This window comes from Bos javanicus, chromosome 10, assembly GCF_032452875.1.
Source record: "Bos javanicus breed banteng chromosome 10, ARS-OSU_banteng_1.0, whole genome shotgun sequence".
Taxonomy (NCBI): domain Eukaryota; kingdom Metazoa; phylum Chordata; class Mammalia; order Artiodactyla; family Bovidae; genus Bos; species Bos javanicus.
In genome coordinates, this window is record NC_083877.1 from 101,093,456 (window position 1) to 101,114,857 (window position 21,402).

The 21,402-nt window shown below is 46.9% G+C and overlaps 1 protein-coding gene across 5 annotated transcripts in view; it reads right to left on the minus strand.

Annotated features, from left to right (window-relative positions):
* EFCAB11 (EF-hand calcium binding domain 11) overlaps nt 1-21,402 on the minus strand; it is a 169,615-nt gene that overhangs the window by 62,938 nt on the left and 85,275 nt on the right. Inside the window, exon 6 of one of the 5 annotated variants that reach the window (XM_061429689.1) lies at nt 2,538-8,455. The exons of the other annotated variants lie outside the window; for them this stretch is intronic. Within the exon in view, the coding sequence (XP_061285673.1) occupies nt 8,428-8,455 (28 nt within the window). The 3' untranslated portion in view covers nt 2,538-8,427. Of the gene's footprint in view, nt 1-2,537; nt 8,456-21,402 lie in introns of those variants that run through there. 5 annotated transcript variants of the gene reach the window in all.

Genomic DNA, 21,402 nt, shown 5'->3' on the forward strand with positions numbered 1-21,402 from the left:
AATTCAGTACTTCAATGAGGAGGCTCTTTCTTTTTCTCCAGAATTAAGGAAAACAGGTCATTTTTAATCACAATGGCAACCCACTCCACTGTTCTTGCCTGGAGAAGCCCAGGGATGGGGGAGCCTGGTTGGCTTCCATCTATGGGGTCGCACAGAGTCGGACACGACTGAAGCGATGTAGCAGCAGCAGTAGCAGCAGCAACTCATCTTAAGTGAGTGAAAGTGAAAGTTGCTCAGTTGTGTCCAACTCTTTGCGACCCCATGGACTATACAGTCCGTGGAATTCTCCAGGCCAGAATACTGGAGTGGGTAGCCTATCCCTTCTCCAGAGGATCGTCCCAATCCAGGGATTGAACCCAGGTCTCCTGCATCGCAGGAGGATTCTTTACCATCTGAGCCACAAGGGAAGCCCAAGAATACTGGGGTGGGTAACCTATCCCTTCTCCAGCAGATCTTTCTGACCCAGGAATCAAACTGGGGTCTCCTGCACTGCAGGCAGATTCTTTACCAATTGAGCTATCAGGGAAGCCAACCCATCTTATGGTACACAAAAATTACCAGAACTGAAGAAATCAAACACCAGAAAGATTAACTTCCAACTGAAGTGTGATTCCAGAAAGATGATTGGGTTAACAATTATATTTGACCAAAGTCTTCGCTATCCGTAACTCTACCTTCTCAGGAGCTCTTTCGAATTTTCAAATTTTCCCTTTTCCATTTCCTTTGATTGTTAGGAAAACAATCAATTCCTTAGGGCACCCAACATCTACTATGATCAGAGCTCCATCTAGTTCTTGACACCTCTCCTGCCGCATGCCACCCCCTGGCCAGCTGTGTGCCCTCTGCTCCGGTGACACAGACTCCGCGTCCCTGAATATGTCTCGTGACTTCAGTATTCCATGCCTTTGTATGTGCTACGGGTTCTGAAATGCCTTGAAAACACATCTGTACACACACAGCGATATAATGTGATTATAAGGTCACAACAATGTGGAGTGTTAACATTAACCCTTTCTGCATGAAGAAGGACATGACCGTGCCTTCTTCACTTTGGAGCTCTGAGTGTCTCTGGAACTTGGGTCCCCAAAGCGGAGTCTGTACACCAGCGGGATCAATATCACCTGGGCTTGCAGACACGCAGGTTTCAGGCCCTGCTATAATATCTACGGAACTGGAAACTCTGAGCATGGGGCCCAGGAGCAGTGTTTAAAAAGTCCCCCAGGCGAGGCTCACGCACCACAAGTTTGAGAAGCTCTGACCCAGGCATCCATCCACGTTGGCTGAATGGATGGATAAACGGTTAAAAACTGTGATGCTGCTCTACATTTCTAGGGCTTCCCTGGGGGTTCAGATGGCAAAGCGTCTGCTTGCAGTGCAGGAGACCTGGGTTCAACCCCTGGGTCGGGAAGATCCCCTGGAGAAGGCAATGGCAACCCACTCCAGTACTCTTGCCTGGAGAATCCCATGGATGCAGGAGCCTAGTAGGCTATAGTCCATGGGGTCGAAAAGAGTCAGACATGATTGAGCAACTTCACTTTCTACATTTCTAAAAACATACCTCCCTTCCAAGCTTTTTGCCTTCGTGTGTGTCAGTTCAGACCTATGTATATGTACACACATCAGTTCAGATCAGTCTCCCAGTCGTGTCCGACTCTGTGCGACCCCATGGACTGCAGCACGCCAGGCCTCCCTGTCCATCACCAACTCCCGGAGTTTACTCAAACTCATGTCCATCGAGTCCGTGATGCCATCCGACCATCTCATCCTCTGTCGTCCCCTTCTCCTCCCGCCTTCAATCTTTCCCAGCATCAGGGTCTATACATAACCAATCTTTTTAAGATGTCCAGTGGAATTTGATCTGATCGCTGTAGGACATTAGACGTTTTCCTCTATAAAAGAGCAGTTAACAGAGGACTTCGTGCATAGTTAGTTGTTTGGTATCTACATGTACACATACAATTCAGTTCTGAATTGTGGTTGGGAGAATGGAACCTCAGGAAGTTAAACTCTCAGTGTCTGCCCTAGGACTGCAGAGCACATTCAGCGGGAGGCCAGGATCAGACCCAAGAGCCCCGGAATTTCCCGCTATGGCTGAGCGTACGAAGCCACAGACGCGCTAGTGGTAGAGACCCCGCCTACCAACGCAGGAGACGTAAGAGAGGCGTGCTCAGTCCCTGCGTCGGGAAGGTCCCCCGGAGGAGGGCATGGCAACCCACGCTGGTATTCTTGCCGGGAGGATCCCACAGAGGAGCCTGGCGGAGTACCGTCCGTGGGGTCGCAAAGAGTTGGACACGACTGAGGGGCCGACACAGGCAGAGGCCTCGGAAGGTTCCCGTAAGTACTCTGCTTTGTGGTCAGGCGATGAAATGTGTAAGGCTCCCTAGCCTCTATCTAGTCACTGCCTAAAGGACTTTCCTCTGGGGCCAGAAGTGACTTGTCGGTGCTGTCATAAAGGCAGCCTTTTCACATCTCCCTCAGTAGCTGCGGAAATCCTGGCTCGCACCCAAATGCCCCACTTGGGTTTTGTTCAAGAAAGATTTCTTCCAGCTGCTTTATTTGTTCCACGATTACATGTATGAGCTTTCAGAACGCACAAGATCACAAGTCAAATGCCAGGCTTCAGTCCCCAGTTCGCATAAAGAGAGAAAATTTGAAACCAAGGGAAACAACAAAACAAGGCTAAATGAAGGCCTAAGTATCACAGAAATGAGACTGGATGGTGTTCTTACTAAAGGTCAGCACGAGCCAACGCGCGGAGGGAAATGAGACACAGTGGGGTAATCACAGTATCCTGGTGCTGTATTTATGGCCCTGCTCGCAAAGGGTCAGACACCCTCTCTAGCATTTACAATGTGGGGCATGGCAGGCTGCTAGAAATGAAAATATGTGTCTGCACTTAAAAACGTGAGCACTCACACTCATGAGTCTCAGTCACAATAACCAAAAGGTGGACACGACCCACATGTCCATTGACGGGTGACAGGATAAACAAAATGTGGTGCACACACACGATGGAATGCTACTCAGCCTTTCAAAGAAAGGGAATTCCTTTTAAATGCAGACCGGCCTTGAGGACATGCTGCTGACAGAAATAAGCCGGCCCAAAATGAGAAACCCTGTAAGATTTTACTGATACGAAGTATCTCGTGTAGTCTAATTCACAGAAACACAAAGGTGAGTGGCGGCTGGCCAGGGCTGGGAGAGGGCAAATGGGGGTTTCCGTTTGCAAAGTGAAAAGGTTCTAAGGTGGTTGCACAGCAGCGTGAATGCAGTTGCCGCTCCGGCGCTGCACGCTAACACACGGCTAAATAAACACGAAACCAAACAAACAAAAGCCCCACAAACAGTGACACACGCAGGACGTCCCCTTAAGGGTCGGAAGAGCCAGCGATCCAAGAATGACATCGGGCGTCCTGGAGATTGGCCATCGCTCATGCCAAGAGCCGGGGTAAGTACAAAGATGCGGGTCCAAATGAAAAGTGTAAAGTCAGGGGGCGGGCGTGGTCGGTCAGCTGTGGCAGATGGAGAAACACGGAAGAATCTGGAAACAGAAAAGTACAGCCACAGGGCGTGAGAGGAAGTTGACCTTTGGCACAAAAATGGAGAGCTTGAGCGACCCCCACGCAAAGTAATCAAATGCTAAAAAAAAGAAAAAAAAGTCGAAATTTAAGAAGCAAAATTCTGAGGTTTCATGAATCTCAAAATATATCCTGGAAAGTATTAGAAGTTGATGGAGTCCCAAACATCATATGAGGATTAAACACATCCCACACATTTATCTACTGTGATTAAGCCTCACAGTCTTACTATATCACATATGGGACACTTGGTGTATGTAACGATGAAACTCAGTGAGACCTTCAGAAGAGCACGCATAAACAGGGAAGACACTCTTGTCTGAAGCCATCTGGACTAAAAGTCAAGTCATTTTAGGTCAGCTGCTCAGTCGTCCAGCTCCTTGCAACCCCATGGACTGTAGCACTCCAGGGTTCTCTGTCCACCACCAACTCCTGGGACTTGCTCAAACTCATGTCCAACAAGTCGGTAATGCCATCCAGACACCTCATCCTCTGTAATCCCCTTCTCCTGCCGTCAATCTTTCCCAGCAACAGGGTCTTTTCAAGTGAGTCAGTTCTTCACATCAGGTGGCCAAAGTATTGGAGTTTCAGCTTCAGCATCAGTCCTTCCAATGAATATTCAGGGTTGACTTCTTTTAGGATGGACTTGTTGGATCTCCCTGCAGTCCAAGGGACTCTCAAGAGTCTTCTCCAACACCACAGTTCAAAAGCATCAATTCTTAGGTGCTCAGCTTTCTTTAAGGTCCAACTCTCACATCCATACATCACCACTGGAAAAACCATAGCTTTGACTAGACAAACCTTTGATGGCAAAGTAATGTCTCTGCTTTTTAATATGCTGTCTAGATTGGTCACAGATTTTCTTACAAGGGGCAAGCATCTTTTAATTTCATGGCTGCAGTCACAATCTGCAGTGATTTTGGAGCCCCCCCCCAAATAAAGTCTGTCACTGTTTCCACTGTTTCTCCATCTATTTGCCATGAAGTGATGGGACTGGATGCCATGATCTTAGTTTTTTGAATGTTGAGTTTTAAGCCAGTTTTTTCACTCTCCTCTTGCACTCTCATCAAGAGGCTCTTTAGTTTCTCTTCGCTTTCTGCTATAAGTGTGGTGTCAACTGCATATCTGAGGTTATTGATATTTCCCCTGGAAATCTTGATTCCAGCTTGTGCTTCATCCAGCCCAGCATTTCTCATGATGTACTCTGCATATAAGTTAAATAAGCAGGGTGACAAGTACTCTTTCCTGATTTGGAACCAGTCCATTGTTCCGTGTCCGGTTCTAATTGTTGCTTGTTGACCTGCATACAGATTTCTCAGGAGGCAGGTAAGGTGGTTTGGTATTCCCATCTCTTGAAGAATTTTCTACAGTTTGTGATCCACACAGTCAAAGGCTTTAGCATAGTCAATGAAGCAGAAGTAGATGTTTTTCTAGAATTCTCCTGCTTTTTCTATGATCCAATGGATGCTGGCAAGTTGATCTTTGGTTCCTCTGCCTTTTCTAAAACCAGCTTGAACATCTGGAAGTTCACAGTTCACATACTGTTGAAGCCTGGCTTGGAGAATTTTGAGCATTACTTTACTAGAGTGTGAGATGAGTGCAATTGTGTGGTAGTTTGAGCATTCTTTGGCATTGACTGTCTTTGGGATTGGAATGAAAACTGACCTTTTCCAGTCCTGTGGCCACTGCTGAGTTTTCCACATTTGCTGGCATATTGAGTGCAGCACTTTGACAACATCATCTTTTAGGATTTGAAATAGCTCAACTGGAATTCCATCACCTCCCCTAGCTTTGTTCATACTGATGCTTCCTAAGGCCCACTTGACTTCACCTTCCAGAATGTCTGGCTCTAGGTGAGTTGATCACACCATTCTGGTTATCTGGGCATCCAGCAAAGGGACTGAGAACCCCCAGGGAATTTGACTTTGAAGGCCAGTGTGACTTGACTAGAGAATTGCACAGGACCGGGGAAACAGACTCTTGGAGCGCACAAACAAAACCTTGTGTGCACCAGGACCTGGGAGAAAGGAGCAGTGGCCCCAGAGAGACTGAGCCAGGCTTGCCTGTGAGAGTCTGGGAGTCTCTGGAGGAAGCATGGGTTGGTGGTGGACTGCCGTGGGGTCAGGGGCACTAAATACAATAGTCCTGGGAGCCACAGGACTTGGTGGTACAAGCCCTTTTCAGGGATGTCACCATTAACTCTACCACAGTTTGGCCTCCAGCCAAAGCACAGGGCAGGAACTCAGCTCCGCCCATCAACAGAAAACTGGATTATAGATTTACTAAGCATTTGCGACCCCGTGGACTGTGGCCCGCCAGGCTCCTCTGCCCATGGGATTCTCCAGGCAAGACTACTGGAGTGGACTGCCATTCCTTTCTCCAGGGGATCTTCCTGACCCAGGGACTGAAACCAGGTCTCCCGCATTGCAGCAGATTCTTTACTGTCTGAGCTACAGGGAAGCTCCTTGACTGAGCATGGCCCTGTCCAATCAGAGCAAGACCCAGACTCCCCCAGAGCCAGTCCCTCCCATCAGGAAGCTGCCAGAAGAAGCCAATCAGCCAATTTTTTAAAAATTGCTGTAAAGGGGAAACATGCAAAAAGTAAACAGAGCCAGGTGTCGACGCTGGGGGCCATCGGCTCCTCCCCCGGAAGTGTCACCTGCTGAGAGTGGACAGGCGAGAGCCGCCTGGGCTCCACCTGTAGCCATAGGACGTCCCCGGGGGCGGGGGGGGGGCAGGCCACACCAGGCGCCTCATCAGTGCCTGAGGACACGTCTCTGGAGGGTGGCTGGCACCCGTCTCTCACCTGGGCGTCCACTCTCCTCTTGGTCCTGCCCTCCTCACTCCCATCCAAGCCTGGATCCGAGAGCGCTCACTCCCCAGCGAGCTTCCTGCACATCTCCATCTCAGTCTATTCCCCAGGAGCCCAACCTAAGACACATACGTAACTTAAACGTGTGACTTAACATTTTAAATATAAACGTGTTCATTTCCTTATATCCTGATCTATGCCAAAGCCCTCATCTTTGAGAAATGGTACACGGATCAGCACGACTTGTTCTCTTTCTCGAATGAACTACACCTAAAACGAATTACCTACAATATCCAACTTCGGTTTCCTGAGAACGAGAAAACTTAAAAAACCGCTAGAAAACCCCTACATGTGGAATTCCTGCAGCTTTTTGGATTCCCTGCTCGCCAGTCTCTAAGAGCTCTCCAACCCTCAGCTAATGCGGCAGATTAAAACAATTTTTAAAATTGTAATCAAATAGACATAACATAAAATTTACTGTCTCCGCTCAGTCATATTAAGTGGCATTTCGCAGTGATCACCACCATCCGTCTCCAGAAATGCTGTGACTGAACCTCGGTCCCCATTAAAGAAGAAGTCTCCGTTTCCCTCCCCCGCAGTCCCTGGCCACCACGATTCTACTTTCTATCTCTGTGAGAATGACCACTCCAGGTCCTCAGAAGTTTTCCTTCACTTTATTGAGTTACCTTTATTAAGTCTTTCCAAAACTTTTTTTTTTTTTTATAGAAAAAGCAGCTGTCTTTTTGTACTGACATTCTGTTTGCCTAATATTTAATTAAATCCCCTAATTAAAGGGCAAATTCAGCTGGCATTAAGGGGTCTGAGAATAAACATCATAGACGAGGTCTGGGGACGAAAACCGCTCAAGTAGTTGGAGCAGATGTGCGTGACGGCGCTGCAGAGGAGCCTCTGCTTACAAATGTTCAACACGCCGCGGGCACCCACTGGACGGCTCTGTGTAAGGACAGGACGCTTCCTTTAAGCTGCTGAACTGGCTAGGAGAACGTCTTCTACTGTGTCAACATGGATACTGATGGCATTTATTGGGCACCTGTTATGTGTTGGGCTCTGTGCCAAGCATGTGGCTTTCACTGTGTCACTGAATGTCCATAATCCGCGAGGCAGATACCATCACCTTCATTTTCTCTGCAAGGAAACCAAGGCCCGGAAGTAGTCAAGCAATTTATCCAAAGTGGCGCCACTGAGAAGTGGCCGAGCTGAGAGCTTCAAGCTGGTGTGACTCTAAAGCCCATCTCCCCTCTTCCTGCCCACACTGGCTCTGCAGATGAATATTTAATAAAAGGTGTAACAAGAATGAAAACACAGAAGTGAGCCTTTGTTTGCTATTGGCATCATACAAAATGACAAAACATGTCACTTGCTTCTTTAAGACTATAATTTAACAAACAAGGGATGTACTTGAATTCTCCTAAGAAAGGAGTATAGGTAATACCGTCTGCAACTGGTATTTGTTTACATCAGAATGATTTCAGTTAATTAAAGGCAGAAGAGCTGGGCAGTATTTGTAAGGAAAGAACTGAAGTCAGACATTTTAATTATGCTATCAGATTAGCACAAAAAGAGAGAATAAGCTGTAAAGTTTTACTGAATATAATAAAAGCGAAGTACGTTATGTCGCAAGATAACTCTTTGGATCAAGACAGAGAGAGAGAGAACATCTGAAATAATTCACAGACTCAGACAGTAAGTGACTAATCAAAGAGGTCTCACTACAACCATTTCCGTCAACAGCCACACGGAAGAACCAAGTTTTATTAACAAGCATATTCCCAAGAGAATAAAAGAAGAATTTGTGCTTTCTTTTAAAAAGGAAATTGAATGACATTTCAGAACAGATACCAACATCACTGAAAGCTAATAGCAAATTAAAAAAAAAAAAAGGAGGTATTTAGGATTGCCAAATCACGAGTAGGAGCAAGCTTCGTTTAGCAGCCTCTGCAAGGCCTGGCAGAGGGCGAGGCCCTCGTCGGCCAGAAACGCGGCAGCTCCCGTCTCCATCCACAAGCAAGGCCGTGCTCACTCCCAGTCTGTCTGGGACTCTGAGCTGTAACGATACACACCGAGATTCCCCAAAGGTCAGCACAGCCAAGAAAGGCTGCCTGTGCCCCGAAGCTGTTTCCACACCAACAATCCATGAACCGTCATCAGACACAGCTAAGCCCCAGGCCCTCTCCCAGAGAGCCTGGTGACTCCCCTTTCCTGGAGCCATCAGACCTAGAGGTCCACGTCCAGACGGAACACCTGTTTGGGTTGTCCCACGGACACGTCCCAAGCTGACATCATCATCAAGCCCTCTCCTCTCCCCTGCCTGTGTCCCCGTCACACTGAGCGGGGCCACCACTAACTCACATCCCCAGTCCAGGGGCCCAGGGGCGATGCTCAGCTTATCCACCCCTCCACCACACATCCGTCCCCATGGTGATGCACACATTAGACACCACTTGAATGCATGTGCTCATCCACTGAGCCCTTAGTTTAGGGCCTAGACCTTTGCAGGAAGGCTTCCTACAGTGATCAGTTTAGTCAGGGGGTCCGTAACAATCTCCTCATTTACTGATCTCCAACTCCATATCTGTAATTTTGCAATAAGGAGTTCATGATCAGAGCCACAGTCAGCCACTGGTCTCGTTTTTCTTGACCGTATAGAGCTTCTCCATCTTTGGCTGCAAAGAATATAATCAATCTGATTTCAGTGTTGACCATCTGGTGATGTCCACGTGAACAGCCTTCTCTTGTGTTTTTGGAAGAGGGTGTTTGCTATGACCAGTGTGTTCTCTTGGCAAAACTCCAATAGCCTTTGCCCTGCTTCATTCCATACTCCAAGGCCAAACTTGCCTGTTACTCCAGGTATCTCTTGACTTCCTACTTTTGCATTCCAGTCCCCTATGATGAAAAGGACATCTTTTTTTGGTGTTAGTTCTAGAAGGTCTCGTAGGTCTTCATAGAACCGTTCAACTTCAGCTTCTTCAGCATTACTGGTTGGGGCATAGGCTTGGATCACTGTGATATTGAATGGTTTGCCTTGGAAACGAATAGAGATCATTCTGTCGTTTTTGAGACTGCATCCATGTACTGCATTTCCGACTCTGTTGACTATGATGGCTACTCCATTTCTTCTAAGGGATTCCTGCCCACAGTAGTAGATGTAATGGTCATCTGAGTTAATCCACCGATTCCAGTCCATTTTAGTTCTAAGATGTCCATGTTCACTCTTGCCATCTCCTGTTTGACCACTTCCAATTCACCCTGATTCATGGACTAACGTTCCAGGTTCCTATGCAGTGTTGCTCTTTACAGCATGGGACTTTACTTCATCACCAGTCACATCCACCACTGAGTGTTGTTTCCGCTTTGGCTCAGCCTCTTCATTGCTTCTGGAGCTGTTTCTCCAGAAGTATATTCTTCTTCAGTAACACATTGGGCACCTACTGACCTGGGGAGTTTATCTTTCAATGTCCTATCTTTTTGCTTTTGGGAAAGATTGAAGCCAGGAGAAGTGGACGACAGAGGATGAGATGGTTGGATGGCATCACCAACTCAGTGGACATGGGTTTGAGCAAGCTCCAGGAGATGGTGAAGGACAGGGAAGCCTGGCATGCTGTAGTCATGGGGGTGCAAAGAGTTAGACACGACTGAGAGACTGACAACAACTTCATATCTAAACACCATGTTCAAATCTTTCAAATCAACCTGGGTAGAATCCCTGAAAAAAGTGGAAAAAGAGAAAGAGACTTTCCCTTTGCACTTGAGGTGTGAGAAATTTTTTGCAAACCACTTAGAGATGAAAGCACATCAGATAACACCAAACACTGGCTTGAAGCCCAAATGCAATAGGCCAGTTTATCTTCAATATTCTTTAATTTCATAAAAAGAAAAACGTCTCCTTCAAGCAATCTCTCTTAAACCATAGTGATTCATTCTGGGTAAATACAGAGATATCTCCTAAGGAATTTCTCCCAAGGATGACATTTGAGGCCTCCTGACACACAGGTGACTCTGAGGGCCTTCACAACACCATTTTAGCTGATGAACAAAATCCAGACCTGACTTTGAACCCCAAACTCTGCCACTTACTATCTGCAGACCTTCAATCAAGTTACCCAGTCTTACAGAGAAAAGGGAGACAATGGTATTCAGTTGTATAAGGCTCGTGAAGTTCAACAACAGACAGTAAAGATCAGCTAAGGGCCAGGCACTGCCTTGAGCATCTGAGGTTCAGGGTGAAAGTCACAGCTCTGCACCTTGCACTTCCGGTCCAGTGGGGCAGACAGATACGGACCAAGCAGTGTGGCAGCACGTGACTGCCAGAATCAGGATGTGAGCAAGTTTCACGCAGACAGAAGACTGGGATGATGGAGAAGAACCGGAAGAGAACTTCTTTGAAATGGGATAGCTGTGTAAACACCTGATACCTGGCTTACTTACCACTTTTGTTAAGCTGGGTGTTGTTTGGTTTTTTTTAACCCACATTTGGGCTTACCACTGCTACTGACCTAACCTTTCTCTTTTCTTCCTGAAAGTTCATATATGAAATCACCAGCAGAACACCTGATGGTCCCTCTACCGTGAAGACACTCCCACAGCCCTGACAAGGGGGCCTCATGAGGACGAGAGGCACCAGGATGCCCAGCGTCTGCGGGGGCCACCTGGGGGGTGAGTCCTCTGGCCCCAGTCACGCCTTCAGATGACCGCAGTCCTGGCTGACATCCTGAGTGTAACTTTATGAGAGGCAAGAGAAGCCAGGACCAGCAGCTCAGTCATTCCCAGATTCCCAACCCACAGGTATTATGTGAGATACGAAATGTTTATTGCTTTAATCTGCTAAGCCTCATGGTAATTTGTTACTCAAAAATAGATAAGACACAGGTCAATAGGGTATTAGTGATAAGGGCTTTGTATTAAGGATAGCATAATATTCTTAGTTAAAAACCAATGCTGTCTCTCTTCTCTGGAGCATAGAAATATGACACACACGATCATGAGCTGTGAGATGACTCAGAGTTAATGCTGGTTCTATGTCTTTCCCGGCTTCACATCATGACCTATCAAGAAACTATAGCTTAAAATATCAGAATTATGTCACTGAAAGAGAGTAATAGGTTGTGAGTTCTTAAAGACAATTTAAAACAAGGTGTATGGCAAGGCAAGGAGATCAAACCAGTCAATCCTAAAGGAAATTAACCCTGAATATTCACTGGAAGGACCGATGCTGAAGCTGAAGCTCCAATCCTTTGGCCACCTGGTGCAGATACGTGGAGAGGACCCTGATTCTGGGAAAGACAGAAGGCAAAAGGAGAAGCGGGCAGCAGAGGATGAGGTGATTAGATAACACCACTGACTCAGTGGACATGATGTAAGCAAACTTTGGGAGATAGTGAAGGACAGGGGAGCCTGGCGTGCTGCAGTCCTTGGGGTCGCAGAGTCGGACATGACCGAGGACTGAACAACAACAATATGGAAAGGCAAGTAATAATGAAAGGAAATGACTCATCACTAAATTGTAAGCATTAAGCAAACAAAGCAAAGGAGTTCTAGCCACAATTATTAGGTGACAAACCATCAATTTTTAAATTTATCAGAACTGGTAATTTGGGCATTCAATTCATTTCTTTAAAAATAGAACATATTATGAGTAGTATAAATTAGTATTTAAAGTTTCAAGGTGTTACATCTGCAGCCAAAAGAAGGAGCATTTTGTTCTCATTTATCGTTAATCTCCACGTTTGGAGTCATTTGTTCACGAACACTGGATACCGACTTTCCGCCAGAGATTACCCAAGGGGCCGGGAGCGAGCTGATAGAAACCATAATCTGTGACCTCCAGGAACTCACAGATGGTGGATCAGCGCTTCTCACACGAGCATGACCGATGGGGATATTTTAAGTATGGATGTGAAAGGCCGATTTATAGAAACTCAAATACTGAAGGTGGAGGGGTGGGACGTGGAGCTCTCCATGGTCTTAAGCTCATAATCGCTTCTGATGCTTAGTCTGATGGTTCTGCATCAGCAGGGTGGAGCGTAACACATGACAGGCCATCTACTCAGTCGTCAAATCCTTACCGAGCATCTGACCTGCACCATAGGTGCTGGGTGCTGGGTGCTGGGGTGTGGGGGCTGGGGGCTGCTGGATACCAGAAAATACACACCATGCAGTTAGAAGGATGAGAGAGTCAGCCAAACAAAGGGGCAGATGACGTTCCACGGTAAACAGAACATCTCCAAGTGTGGGATCATACCATACGGTAGGCTTGATGACTAAGTTAAATGATAAAGTATATTCACGGATTCTGAGATTTATTTTATTTTATTATTTTCTTTTGGTAGCAAATTCCATGGCAGTTTAAAAAAAAAAAAACAAAAACTTTTTTTTATATTAGAGTATAGCTGATTAACAATACTGTGATAGTTCCAGGTGGAGAGCAGGGGGACTCAGCCATCCATACACACGTGTCCTTTCTCGCCCAAACTCCCCTCCCACCCGGGCTGCCACACAACACTGAGCAGAGTTTCCTGGGCTACACGGTAGGTCCACGGTTGCCGGAAGCGGGGGAAGGATGGGAGGAAGGGATATTTGGGGAGTTTGAGGTTGACATGTACACACAGTTCAGTTCAGTTGCTCAGTCGTGTCCAACTTTTTGCGACCCCACAGACTGCAGCGTGCCAGGCTTCCCTGTCCTTCACCAACCCCTGGAGCTTACTCAGAGTCACGTCCATCGAGCCAGTGGCACAGACACACTGTTCTATTCAAAATGGATAACCAACAAGGATCTTCCGAGATTTTTTTTTGTTTTGAAAGAGACCTAATTGGCCCTCTACTGCAGTCTCCAAGATCACACAACAAAGACGGGGACTGAGGCTAGGTCCTGTGACTCCTGTTCCTACGCACTTTTCCCCTTGGCCAGAAGCTTGCGCTTAGGAGTAAAGGAACCTCTTCAAGAGCCAGGACAAAAACAGTATATTTCTCAATTCTCAAAAGCTTGTGTTGTTACTACAGGCATACTATATCCCAGGAGCTATCAATCTGGGGCATTTTGGAAAAGATACAATCAGCAAAGGAAAAAAACAAGGTGGATGTGAAAAATGTCTTTGAAGCTATTTCAGTTGCTACTCTCAGAAAATGTTTGAATTTCAACTCTACTAGGCATAAAATAAGCTCATAGAAAGTGCTGGTTTTGAAATCTGAATCAGTGACCTAGAAATAAATCTCCGAGAGGGATAAACGAAATTTTGAAAGAGTAGAATCAAAGAAAATAAAAATGTTATCTTCAAATGGTTTGTAAAAATAATGTTTTGGGGTTACAGTGTGGAAATAGGTACATTTTACAGCTACAGGTATTAATGACATACTGGCATTTTCTGACATAACACGAGTCAGCTAAGGAGTAGGCTTCCCTCAAAGCGGTTCATCGCTGGACATACTGAGGGAAGGCTCTTGTCTACAGTCTCACCAATGATATAAGCATGGCCTCCCTACTCAGGTCTTTGCCAGCTGGCATCCCCTGCTGCCACTTCCCTGAGGCTCCTCAAGCATCAGCAAGGCGCCCTTCTCCGGGACAAAATCAAACTTAGACCTCTTATTTTTTGACACCTCCGTCCACTCTGTCTCCCTGAAACACCCCGCCTTCCCCTTGTTCTCACGGAGCTGCAGATTGCAGGCTCTCTCCTGCCCTCTCCTTGCCCGGCTCCCCCCACTCACATGCATCCTGTCAAGCCTCTTCCTGGACCGCTTCCCACTCTAGTCCCCCGTCTACACTAAGAGGTGGGGGCGTGGGACATGGAGATCTCCAGGTTTTAAGCTCATAATTGCTTCTGATGCTTAGTCTGACGGTTCTCCACCACCAGGGTGGAGCGTAAAACAAGGCAGGCCATTTACTCAGTCATCAAACACTTACCAAGCACCTGATCTGCACCATAGTTGCTGGGTGCTAATGGACAGCTCTCCCACTCACCCAGGCTTCCCAGCCCTGGGAGCTCACAGACAGTTCTCTTGGCGCTGCTCCCAACATCCAATCAGCCTTGGAGGCTATCAGATTCTTTCTGTGTAACGTTCCTAAGATCTGACTTCCTCTTCACCTGTCCGTCTCCTTTACTCTGGAAACACGACCTCCTCGATTAAGCCCTGGACAGTTACCATGGCTTCCCGGGCACCAGTTCTGCAGCCTGAAGCCAGATGAAGACCATTCTCTCATGTCCCATCCCTCTCCAAGAATCGGTACCTGCCCTGCTGAATCCCATCTCAGTGCCCCTTACCTGGCATGACTCCCCTCCTTGTAAGCCAAACCTTCTACTTTCTCCAGCATGAAATTCCTTCTTGGACGATACCTGCCCAACCTACTCCTCTTCCACGGTGAATTTTAATTTCCCCAGCATGCACATCTGGATCACTCACACAAGCTTTATTGCAACTAAAGCACAGTTCGTGTAGAGACCACAGTAACAGGAGGGCCAGCCAAAGGGTCACCCTGTTTGCTAAACTGAACTGAATTTACTGCAACTCTGCCAAAGCTTAATTGAATCATCCAAAGACTGAAGGAACTGAGAAAACATCTGGCTTCAACCATAAGTCATTAATTTCTTAAACTATCGTAATAGAAATAGATACATGCTAAAAGCATTTTTTAAATTAGAAAGATCAAGGGAACGAAAGTCTTCAAACCTTCTTCTTAGTTTTCCGCCTCCTGACGTTTATGGTGATTTTTATCACTCTGATTACAAGAGGGTCTTTTGGCGACTGAGGTGCTAAGGACGGGTGACGCGGGGCAGACTCAAATATGTGAAGGGTGAATTGTGTCCAGAAGTCAGCGGGTCAGAGAGATACTTTCCAAGTGGGAAATGAATTCTGACAGGAAGCCGCCTGCTGGGCAATGGAGGACGGCTTTGAGAAGCTGGTGATCAGATTCTAGCTGTGTTCACTAGTCTGAAATACACATGTGGCATCGACAGTGTAGAAGCCGCTCTGAAAAGAACTTAATTATGCAGAAGAGGCAGCCAAAGAGCTTCTAAAACGTGAACATCCACTTCATCAGACGTGTTAATATGTCACAGAGAACAGGCCCTTCTTACAAAATAACTGATGTTCAAAAATATGAGCCTCCTTGAGAGGCTCACAAATCCTGCCTCCTTCAAATCAAGATTAGCTTCTGACTAGGTAAGACCAGCAGGAAGTTACTTTCATAAGATGGATTGTTTAGGGGGCTTCCCCGGTGGTCTAGCGGTTAAGAATCCACCTTGCAATGCAGGGGTTCGATCCCTGGTCAAGGGACTAAGATCTCACGTGCCGAGGAGAACTAAACCCAAGTGCTGCAATGCTGAGCCTGCGCTCTGGAGCCTGAGAACCGCAACCAGAGAGCCCGATGCCGCAGCCTAAGAGCCTGCATGCTGCACCCCGCATTGAGGACTGGAGGCAGCCAAATAAACACTTTTTTTTAAAAGATTGTTTAAAAAAAATGCCTGTGAAAATTAAAATCATACATGTGTATTTATAGCTAATCTCCTCCGTATGTCTTCTTTCTAATCATATGTAAAATGCTGTTTTCATTCATTCACTAAGCTTTCATTGAGCACTACTCAAAGCTCCAGGGAGTCGATGAGGCCTACTCAGAAGGAACTCACAGGCCAAAGACGGGCACTCTCAGACTTGGTGGAAAGAGATGGAGAGTCAGGGACAGGAAATGATTAATGGGAAGAAATAACACTAAACAGAAATTTCATGTTTACTCCTAATTTATTGATTGAAGACTAATCCAACAAATTAATGTCAAATAAATCCAGGGAAGAACTCTGCCAGCTTGACTGTAGTCAGATTCAGTTTTCTGAAATTCTCACGAGTGAATGTGTCACGTCAAGGCCACAGTGAGGAACAGATGCTGAAAGACAGTGGCTGTGTAGGTAGAACAGTCTTTAGCTCTTATAGATAAGAAATGGTCCCTACATTTATGTCACAAGAAATACACGTGTTGATACCTATATCTTCTAGTTTGCTTCTGGCAATAGTTTTGTTCTCACTATAAAAGAAATTTAGAATTGTATTATTGTAAAATAATTCTAAAAGAACAATAGGGAACCATTACAGAAGTTTTGGAGAACACACAGTCAGAAGTGATCCATGAGACCAGATCCTAACAATTCTATTGCTGTCGCTGTTCAGTCACTAAGTCCTTCCTCCCCTGCCTTCACTGTCTCCCAGAGTTTGCTCAGATTCATCTCCACTGAGTTGGTGATCCTATCTAACCTTCTCATCTTCTGTCATCCTCTTCCCTTTTGGCCTTCAATCTTTCCCAGCATCCCAGCAATTCCATAGGAAACTGTAATATACCAAAGCAAATCTTGGAATCAAACAGTATGCTCTAATAATAATTTTAGGGGAAATGGAATAAAATGCAACTGCAAAAGCAAACTTACTTGGCAACCTGTGAGGTCCTCCCCTTCCTTACAGGATCAGAGCCTCTCTCATCCTCCGCAGGACCACCCCTCCCTGAAGAATCGCTGCCTTTTCTGAACTGCTTATTTCATCTCACCTAGTGGAACTAGGGGGCTTCCCTGGTGGCTCAGACAGTAAAGAATCTGTCTGCAATGTGGGAGACCCGGGTTCAATTCCTGGGTAGGGAAAAATCCCCTGGAGAAGGAAATGGCAACCCACTCCAGTATTCTTGCCTGGAGACTCCCATGGACAGACGAGCCTGGTGGGCGATAGTCCACGGGGTCGCAAAGAGTTAAGACAGCACTGAGCGAGTAACACTTAGACCTAGTGGAAACAGGCAGGGAGTAACGTGCTACTGTTTATTTCCCATGTTTCTGTCCTTTTCTCCAAATACGCTGGTGTCTGAGGACAAGAAGATCGCCTTCTATTCCTCTGTATCCCCAGCAACCAGGAAGCACCCTGCACAGGATGCATGTTTGTCGATATGGCCACAAATGCTCGTTTTGATACTACGTAACGTGAATATTAACAAAATGCAGTTGGTTAATATTTTGAAGAAAGAACCTGGGGTTAAAATTTTCTAATGTTATATATTTTGCCTTATTTGACAAGATTTCTGAATTCAATATAGCTTTGTATGATTTAGAGAAGTAAAAATTGTAAGAAATAAAACCATTCCTGTTTTTAAAAAATGGACATTCATTTATTCTGAATTTTAAAATCTCTTTAGGACTTCCCTAATCCCTTGGACTGCAAGGAGATCAAACCAGTCCATCCTAAAGGAAATCAGTCCTGAATATTCATTGGAAGGACTGATGCTGAAGCTGAAACCAATCCTTTGGCCACCTATGCGAAACTGACTCATTGGAAAAATCCCTGATGCTGGGAAAGACTGAAGGCAGGAGGAGAAGGGGACGACAGAGGATGAGATGGTTGAATGGCATCACCAACTTGATGGACATGAGTTTGAGTGAACTCCAGGAGATGGTGATGGACAGGGAGGCCTGGCGTGCTGCAGTCCATGGGGTCGCAAAGGGTCAGACATGACTGAGCAACTGAACTGAACTGAACTGAGGACTTCCCTGGTGGTCTAGTGGTTAAGAATCTGCCTGCCAATGCAGGGGGCATGACTTGGATCCCTGGTCAGGGAACTAAGATCGCATATGCTGCAGAGCAACTCAGTCCACATGCCCCGATTACTGAGCCTGCACGTGGGGTCTGTGCTTCACGAGAGAAGCCACTCGTGAGAAGCCCACACACCGCAACCAGAGAGTAAACAAATAAACAACAACAACAACAAACTCTTTAAACTTAGATAAAATATACAGAGAACAAAAGATCATGAAATTTTTACTGGCCATTAACCCTTGTTTCGGAGAAGGCAATGGCACCCCACTCCAGTCCTCTTGCCTGGAAAATCCCATGGACGGAGGAACCTGGTGGGCTGCAGTCCATGGGGTCGTAAGAGTCAGACACGACTGAGCGACTTCCCTTTCACTTTTCACTTTCATGCATTGGAGAAGGAAATGGCAACCCACTCTGGTGTTCTTGCCTGGAGAATCCCAGGGACAGCGGAGCCTGGAGGGCTGCCATCTATGGGGTCGCACGGAGTCGCACACGACTGACGCGACTCAGCAGCAGCAGCAGCAGCAAGCCTTGTTTGCCATTCCCCTCTTCCAAACTCCTGCTGATACAGTCATTCTACTATGTCAACGAGGAACACTGTTCAAAGTTTTAAATAAGTTTTAAATAATGCATAACTGTCCTAAACAAATAGGATCTACACCTTTTTTGAATTCCTCTTACCACACCCCCACACTTAGCCTCCTTAAACTTCAGATCTGGGGCTCTCCAGGTGGCCCAGTGGCTAAGCCTCTGTGCTCCTGACACAGGGGCCGGGGTTCAACGCCCAATCATGGAACTAACTGGACCCCCCACGCCGCGGCTGAGAGTCTGCCTGCCTCAACCAAAAACCATGCGTGCCACGATGAGGAGTGAAGACCCCTCATGTCCCAGGGAAGACCTGGTCCAGCCAAATAAATAATAAATAAATATATATTAAAAATCAGACTCTGCAACGGCACAGGAGTGTCAGAGACAAACACCACGGGGCAACCTGAGAGCTACGAGCAGACTGGTGGCCGCCCGAGTGTGTCAGGGGAAGGCTGCTGTGGGGACACAGGCTTCAGGGACTCTTAGACGGCCTCACCATCGACTCTAAAAGTAATTCACTCCCGCTCTCTTACTGACGCGCACATCTCCGTAAGGTTCTGAAAGGAGGTGTAAGGTTTAAGACATAAATACCCCTATGCTGCTGGCACTGTTTAGCTTCCCTAGAAACCCCAGACCTGCCCCCATGGCTGTTATCAAGGATCCCCGGGACTTGGGAGGAGAAGACCCCACCCATTCCCACGGCTCCCGGGTGAGCTCGGCCAAGCAGCAGGGTGCGAGCGCCTCGCCTGCACTGACTGGTGCCTGGATGACAGGTATTCCTGGGCCTCATCACTGGTTAAGGAGGGTCCCAGGACCATAGAGGGAAGCCCAGAACCTCTCACCTGCTTATCTAAGCAGAGTGGCTTACATTAAGCTCATAAATGAAGGGCACCCCCCACCTGTGGTCTTGAACCTCCCTTTCCTTCTAGAGAGATTCCCTGGGTGGCTTTCCGGTGGCTGTACTATAGGACATGGCAATCTACTCCAGTATTCTAGCCTGGAGAATCCCATGGACAGAGGAGCCTGGCGGGCTACAGTCCTTGGGGTCACAAAGAGTCGCACACAACTGAGCAACTAACACTCATGGTCTTTCCCGCCAAAATAAGGTACGGATAAGTACATGTCAACAGAGGAGCCTGGCGGGCTACAGTCCATGAGGTCGCAAAGAGCTGGACATGACTTAGCAACTAGACAACAACAGGAACAGGTGGAGACAAAAGTCCCCACAGAGCAGCGGCGCGAACCTTCTCCTGCCGAACGCTCTCCTGCAGACACTCCCCTGGGGCTCTCCCCCGTCTCAGGCAGCAGCGCTTGCCTTCCAGATGCTGCCAGCCTGGGGCATCCCCTGGGGAGGCGCCTCCTGCTTCTTTTCTGCCGCCTTCCTTGTTTTAAGTGCTCTGTAAGTCAGATTAAAGTATTTGTTTGTTTATTTTTCTCAGTAGCCGACTAAAGACAAATCTGCAAGCTCAGGATAAAGAAAGACACTTCAAACTCTGCCTTTGAAGCCTGGTTTTGAGTCAAGTAATTTACTTCCCTCCTAGGGACCAATTATAGGTCAGGAGGAAAATGGCATGCGTGGCTTTCACGAGAAAACCAGAGACAGACGCGCAGTTCGCACCCTGCTGGCTTTCTCATAGAAACAAAAGCGTGCAGGTGAGAGAAATGTCGCCACGTTTAGCAACATAAAAACATCTGCGAGGGGCTTGTCCCTCCTCCTCACGCTTTAGAAAAGTTAACTCCAACTTATCCAACAATATTAACTACCCAGATCAAAACAAGCTTTTGATAAGAAGGAAAAGTATAAAATTCTCTAGAAACAGGAGTAACAGCATCTCAGCCAGGGAGTCCCCGTCCTCCCTGGAGGTCACAGAGCTTGCCCACTTGTTCCCACTACATAACTTCTGATGTTCATGATGGAAAAAAGTTCCTTACGCCCCCACGTTACTGTTAGAATTAAGGGATGAGATGACAAGGCTGTCGCATTGCTAAAAGCCCGAGCTGTAGAGTCTGCAGAACAGACTTTGCCTTCTGGCTAGAACTACGCCATGGACTGCAGCATGCCAGGCTTCCCTCTCCTTCACTGTCTCCTGGAGTTTGCTCAAATTCAAATCCATCGAGTCAGTGATGCCATCCAACTATCTCAGCCTCTGTCAGCCCCTTCTCCTCCTGCCCTCAATCTTTCCAAGCATCAGGGTCTTTTCCAATGAGTTGGCTCTTTGCATCAGGTGGCCAAAGTAATGGAGCTTCAGCTTCAGCATCAGTCCTTCCAATGAATATTCAGGGTTGATTTCCTTTAGGATTGAATGGCTTGATCTCCTTGCAGTCCAAGGGACTCTCAAGGCCCAGCACAGCCAAACAAACAAACAAATATAAAATGGAGGTGATGATAACAGCCACCTGGGTGTGCTGGAAAGAGTAGATGAAACAAAGCATGAAAAGCGTTTAGTCTCCAGTGGGTGATAAAAATCTTTAGCAGTAGTATGATGACAGCACCCTAGGGGTGACCTCCCAAAGAATCTAGTGTCTTAACTCTCAAGGTCAGCTAGGCCGAGGAGCTGCTGTTCTTCCACACCCGGAGGGGTTGGAGAGCTCCCAGAGGCCTCCTGTGGGGCTCATCGGTCAGCAAGGAGCAGCAGCCATTCTTGGGGGATAAAAAAGGACAGAATTCTCCTTAGAGTTTCACTGCCTGAGAAAAACTTCGAGGGTGCCTGCTCTCTCTTTCTCTCCTAGACAGAAGACAGAGTTAGGAAGGGAAATGAGATTTCTCCATTCTCCTGGGAGAGAGAAGTGGGTAGAGTACATAGAATATTTTCCTAAATTTTTCAAATGCCTGGATAATGCCCCCTTAGCACCATA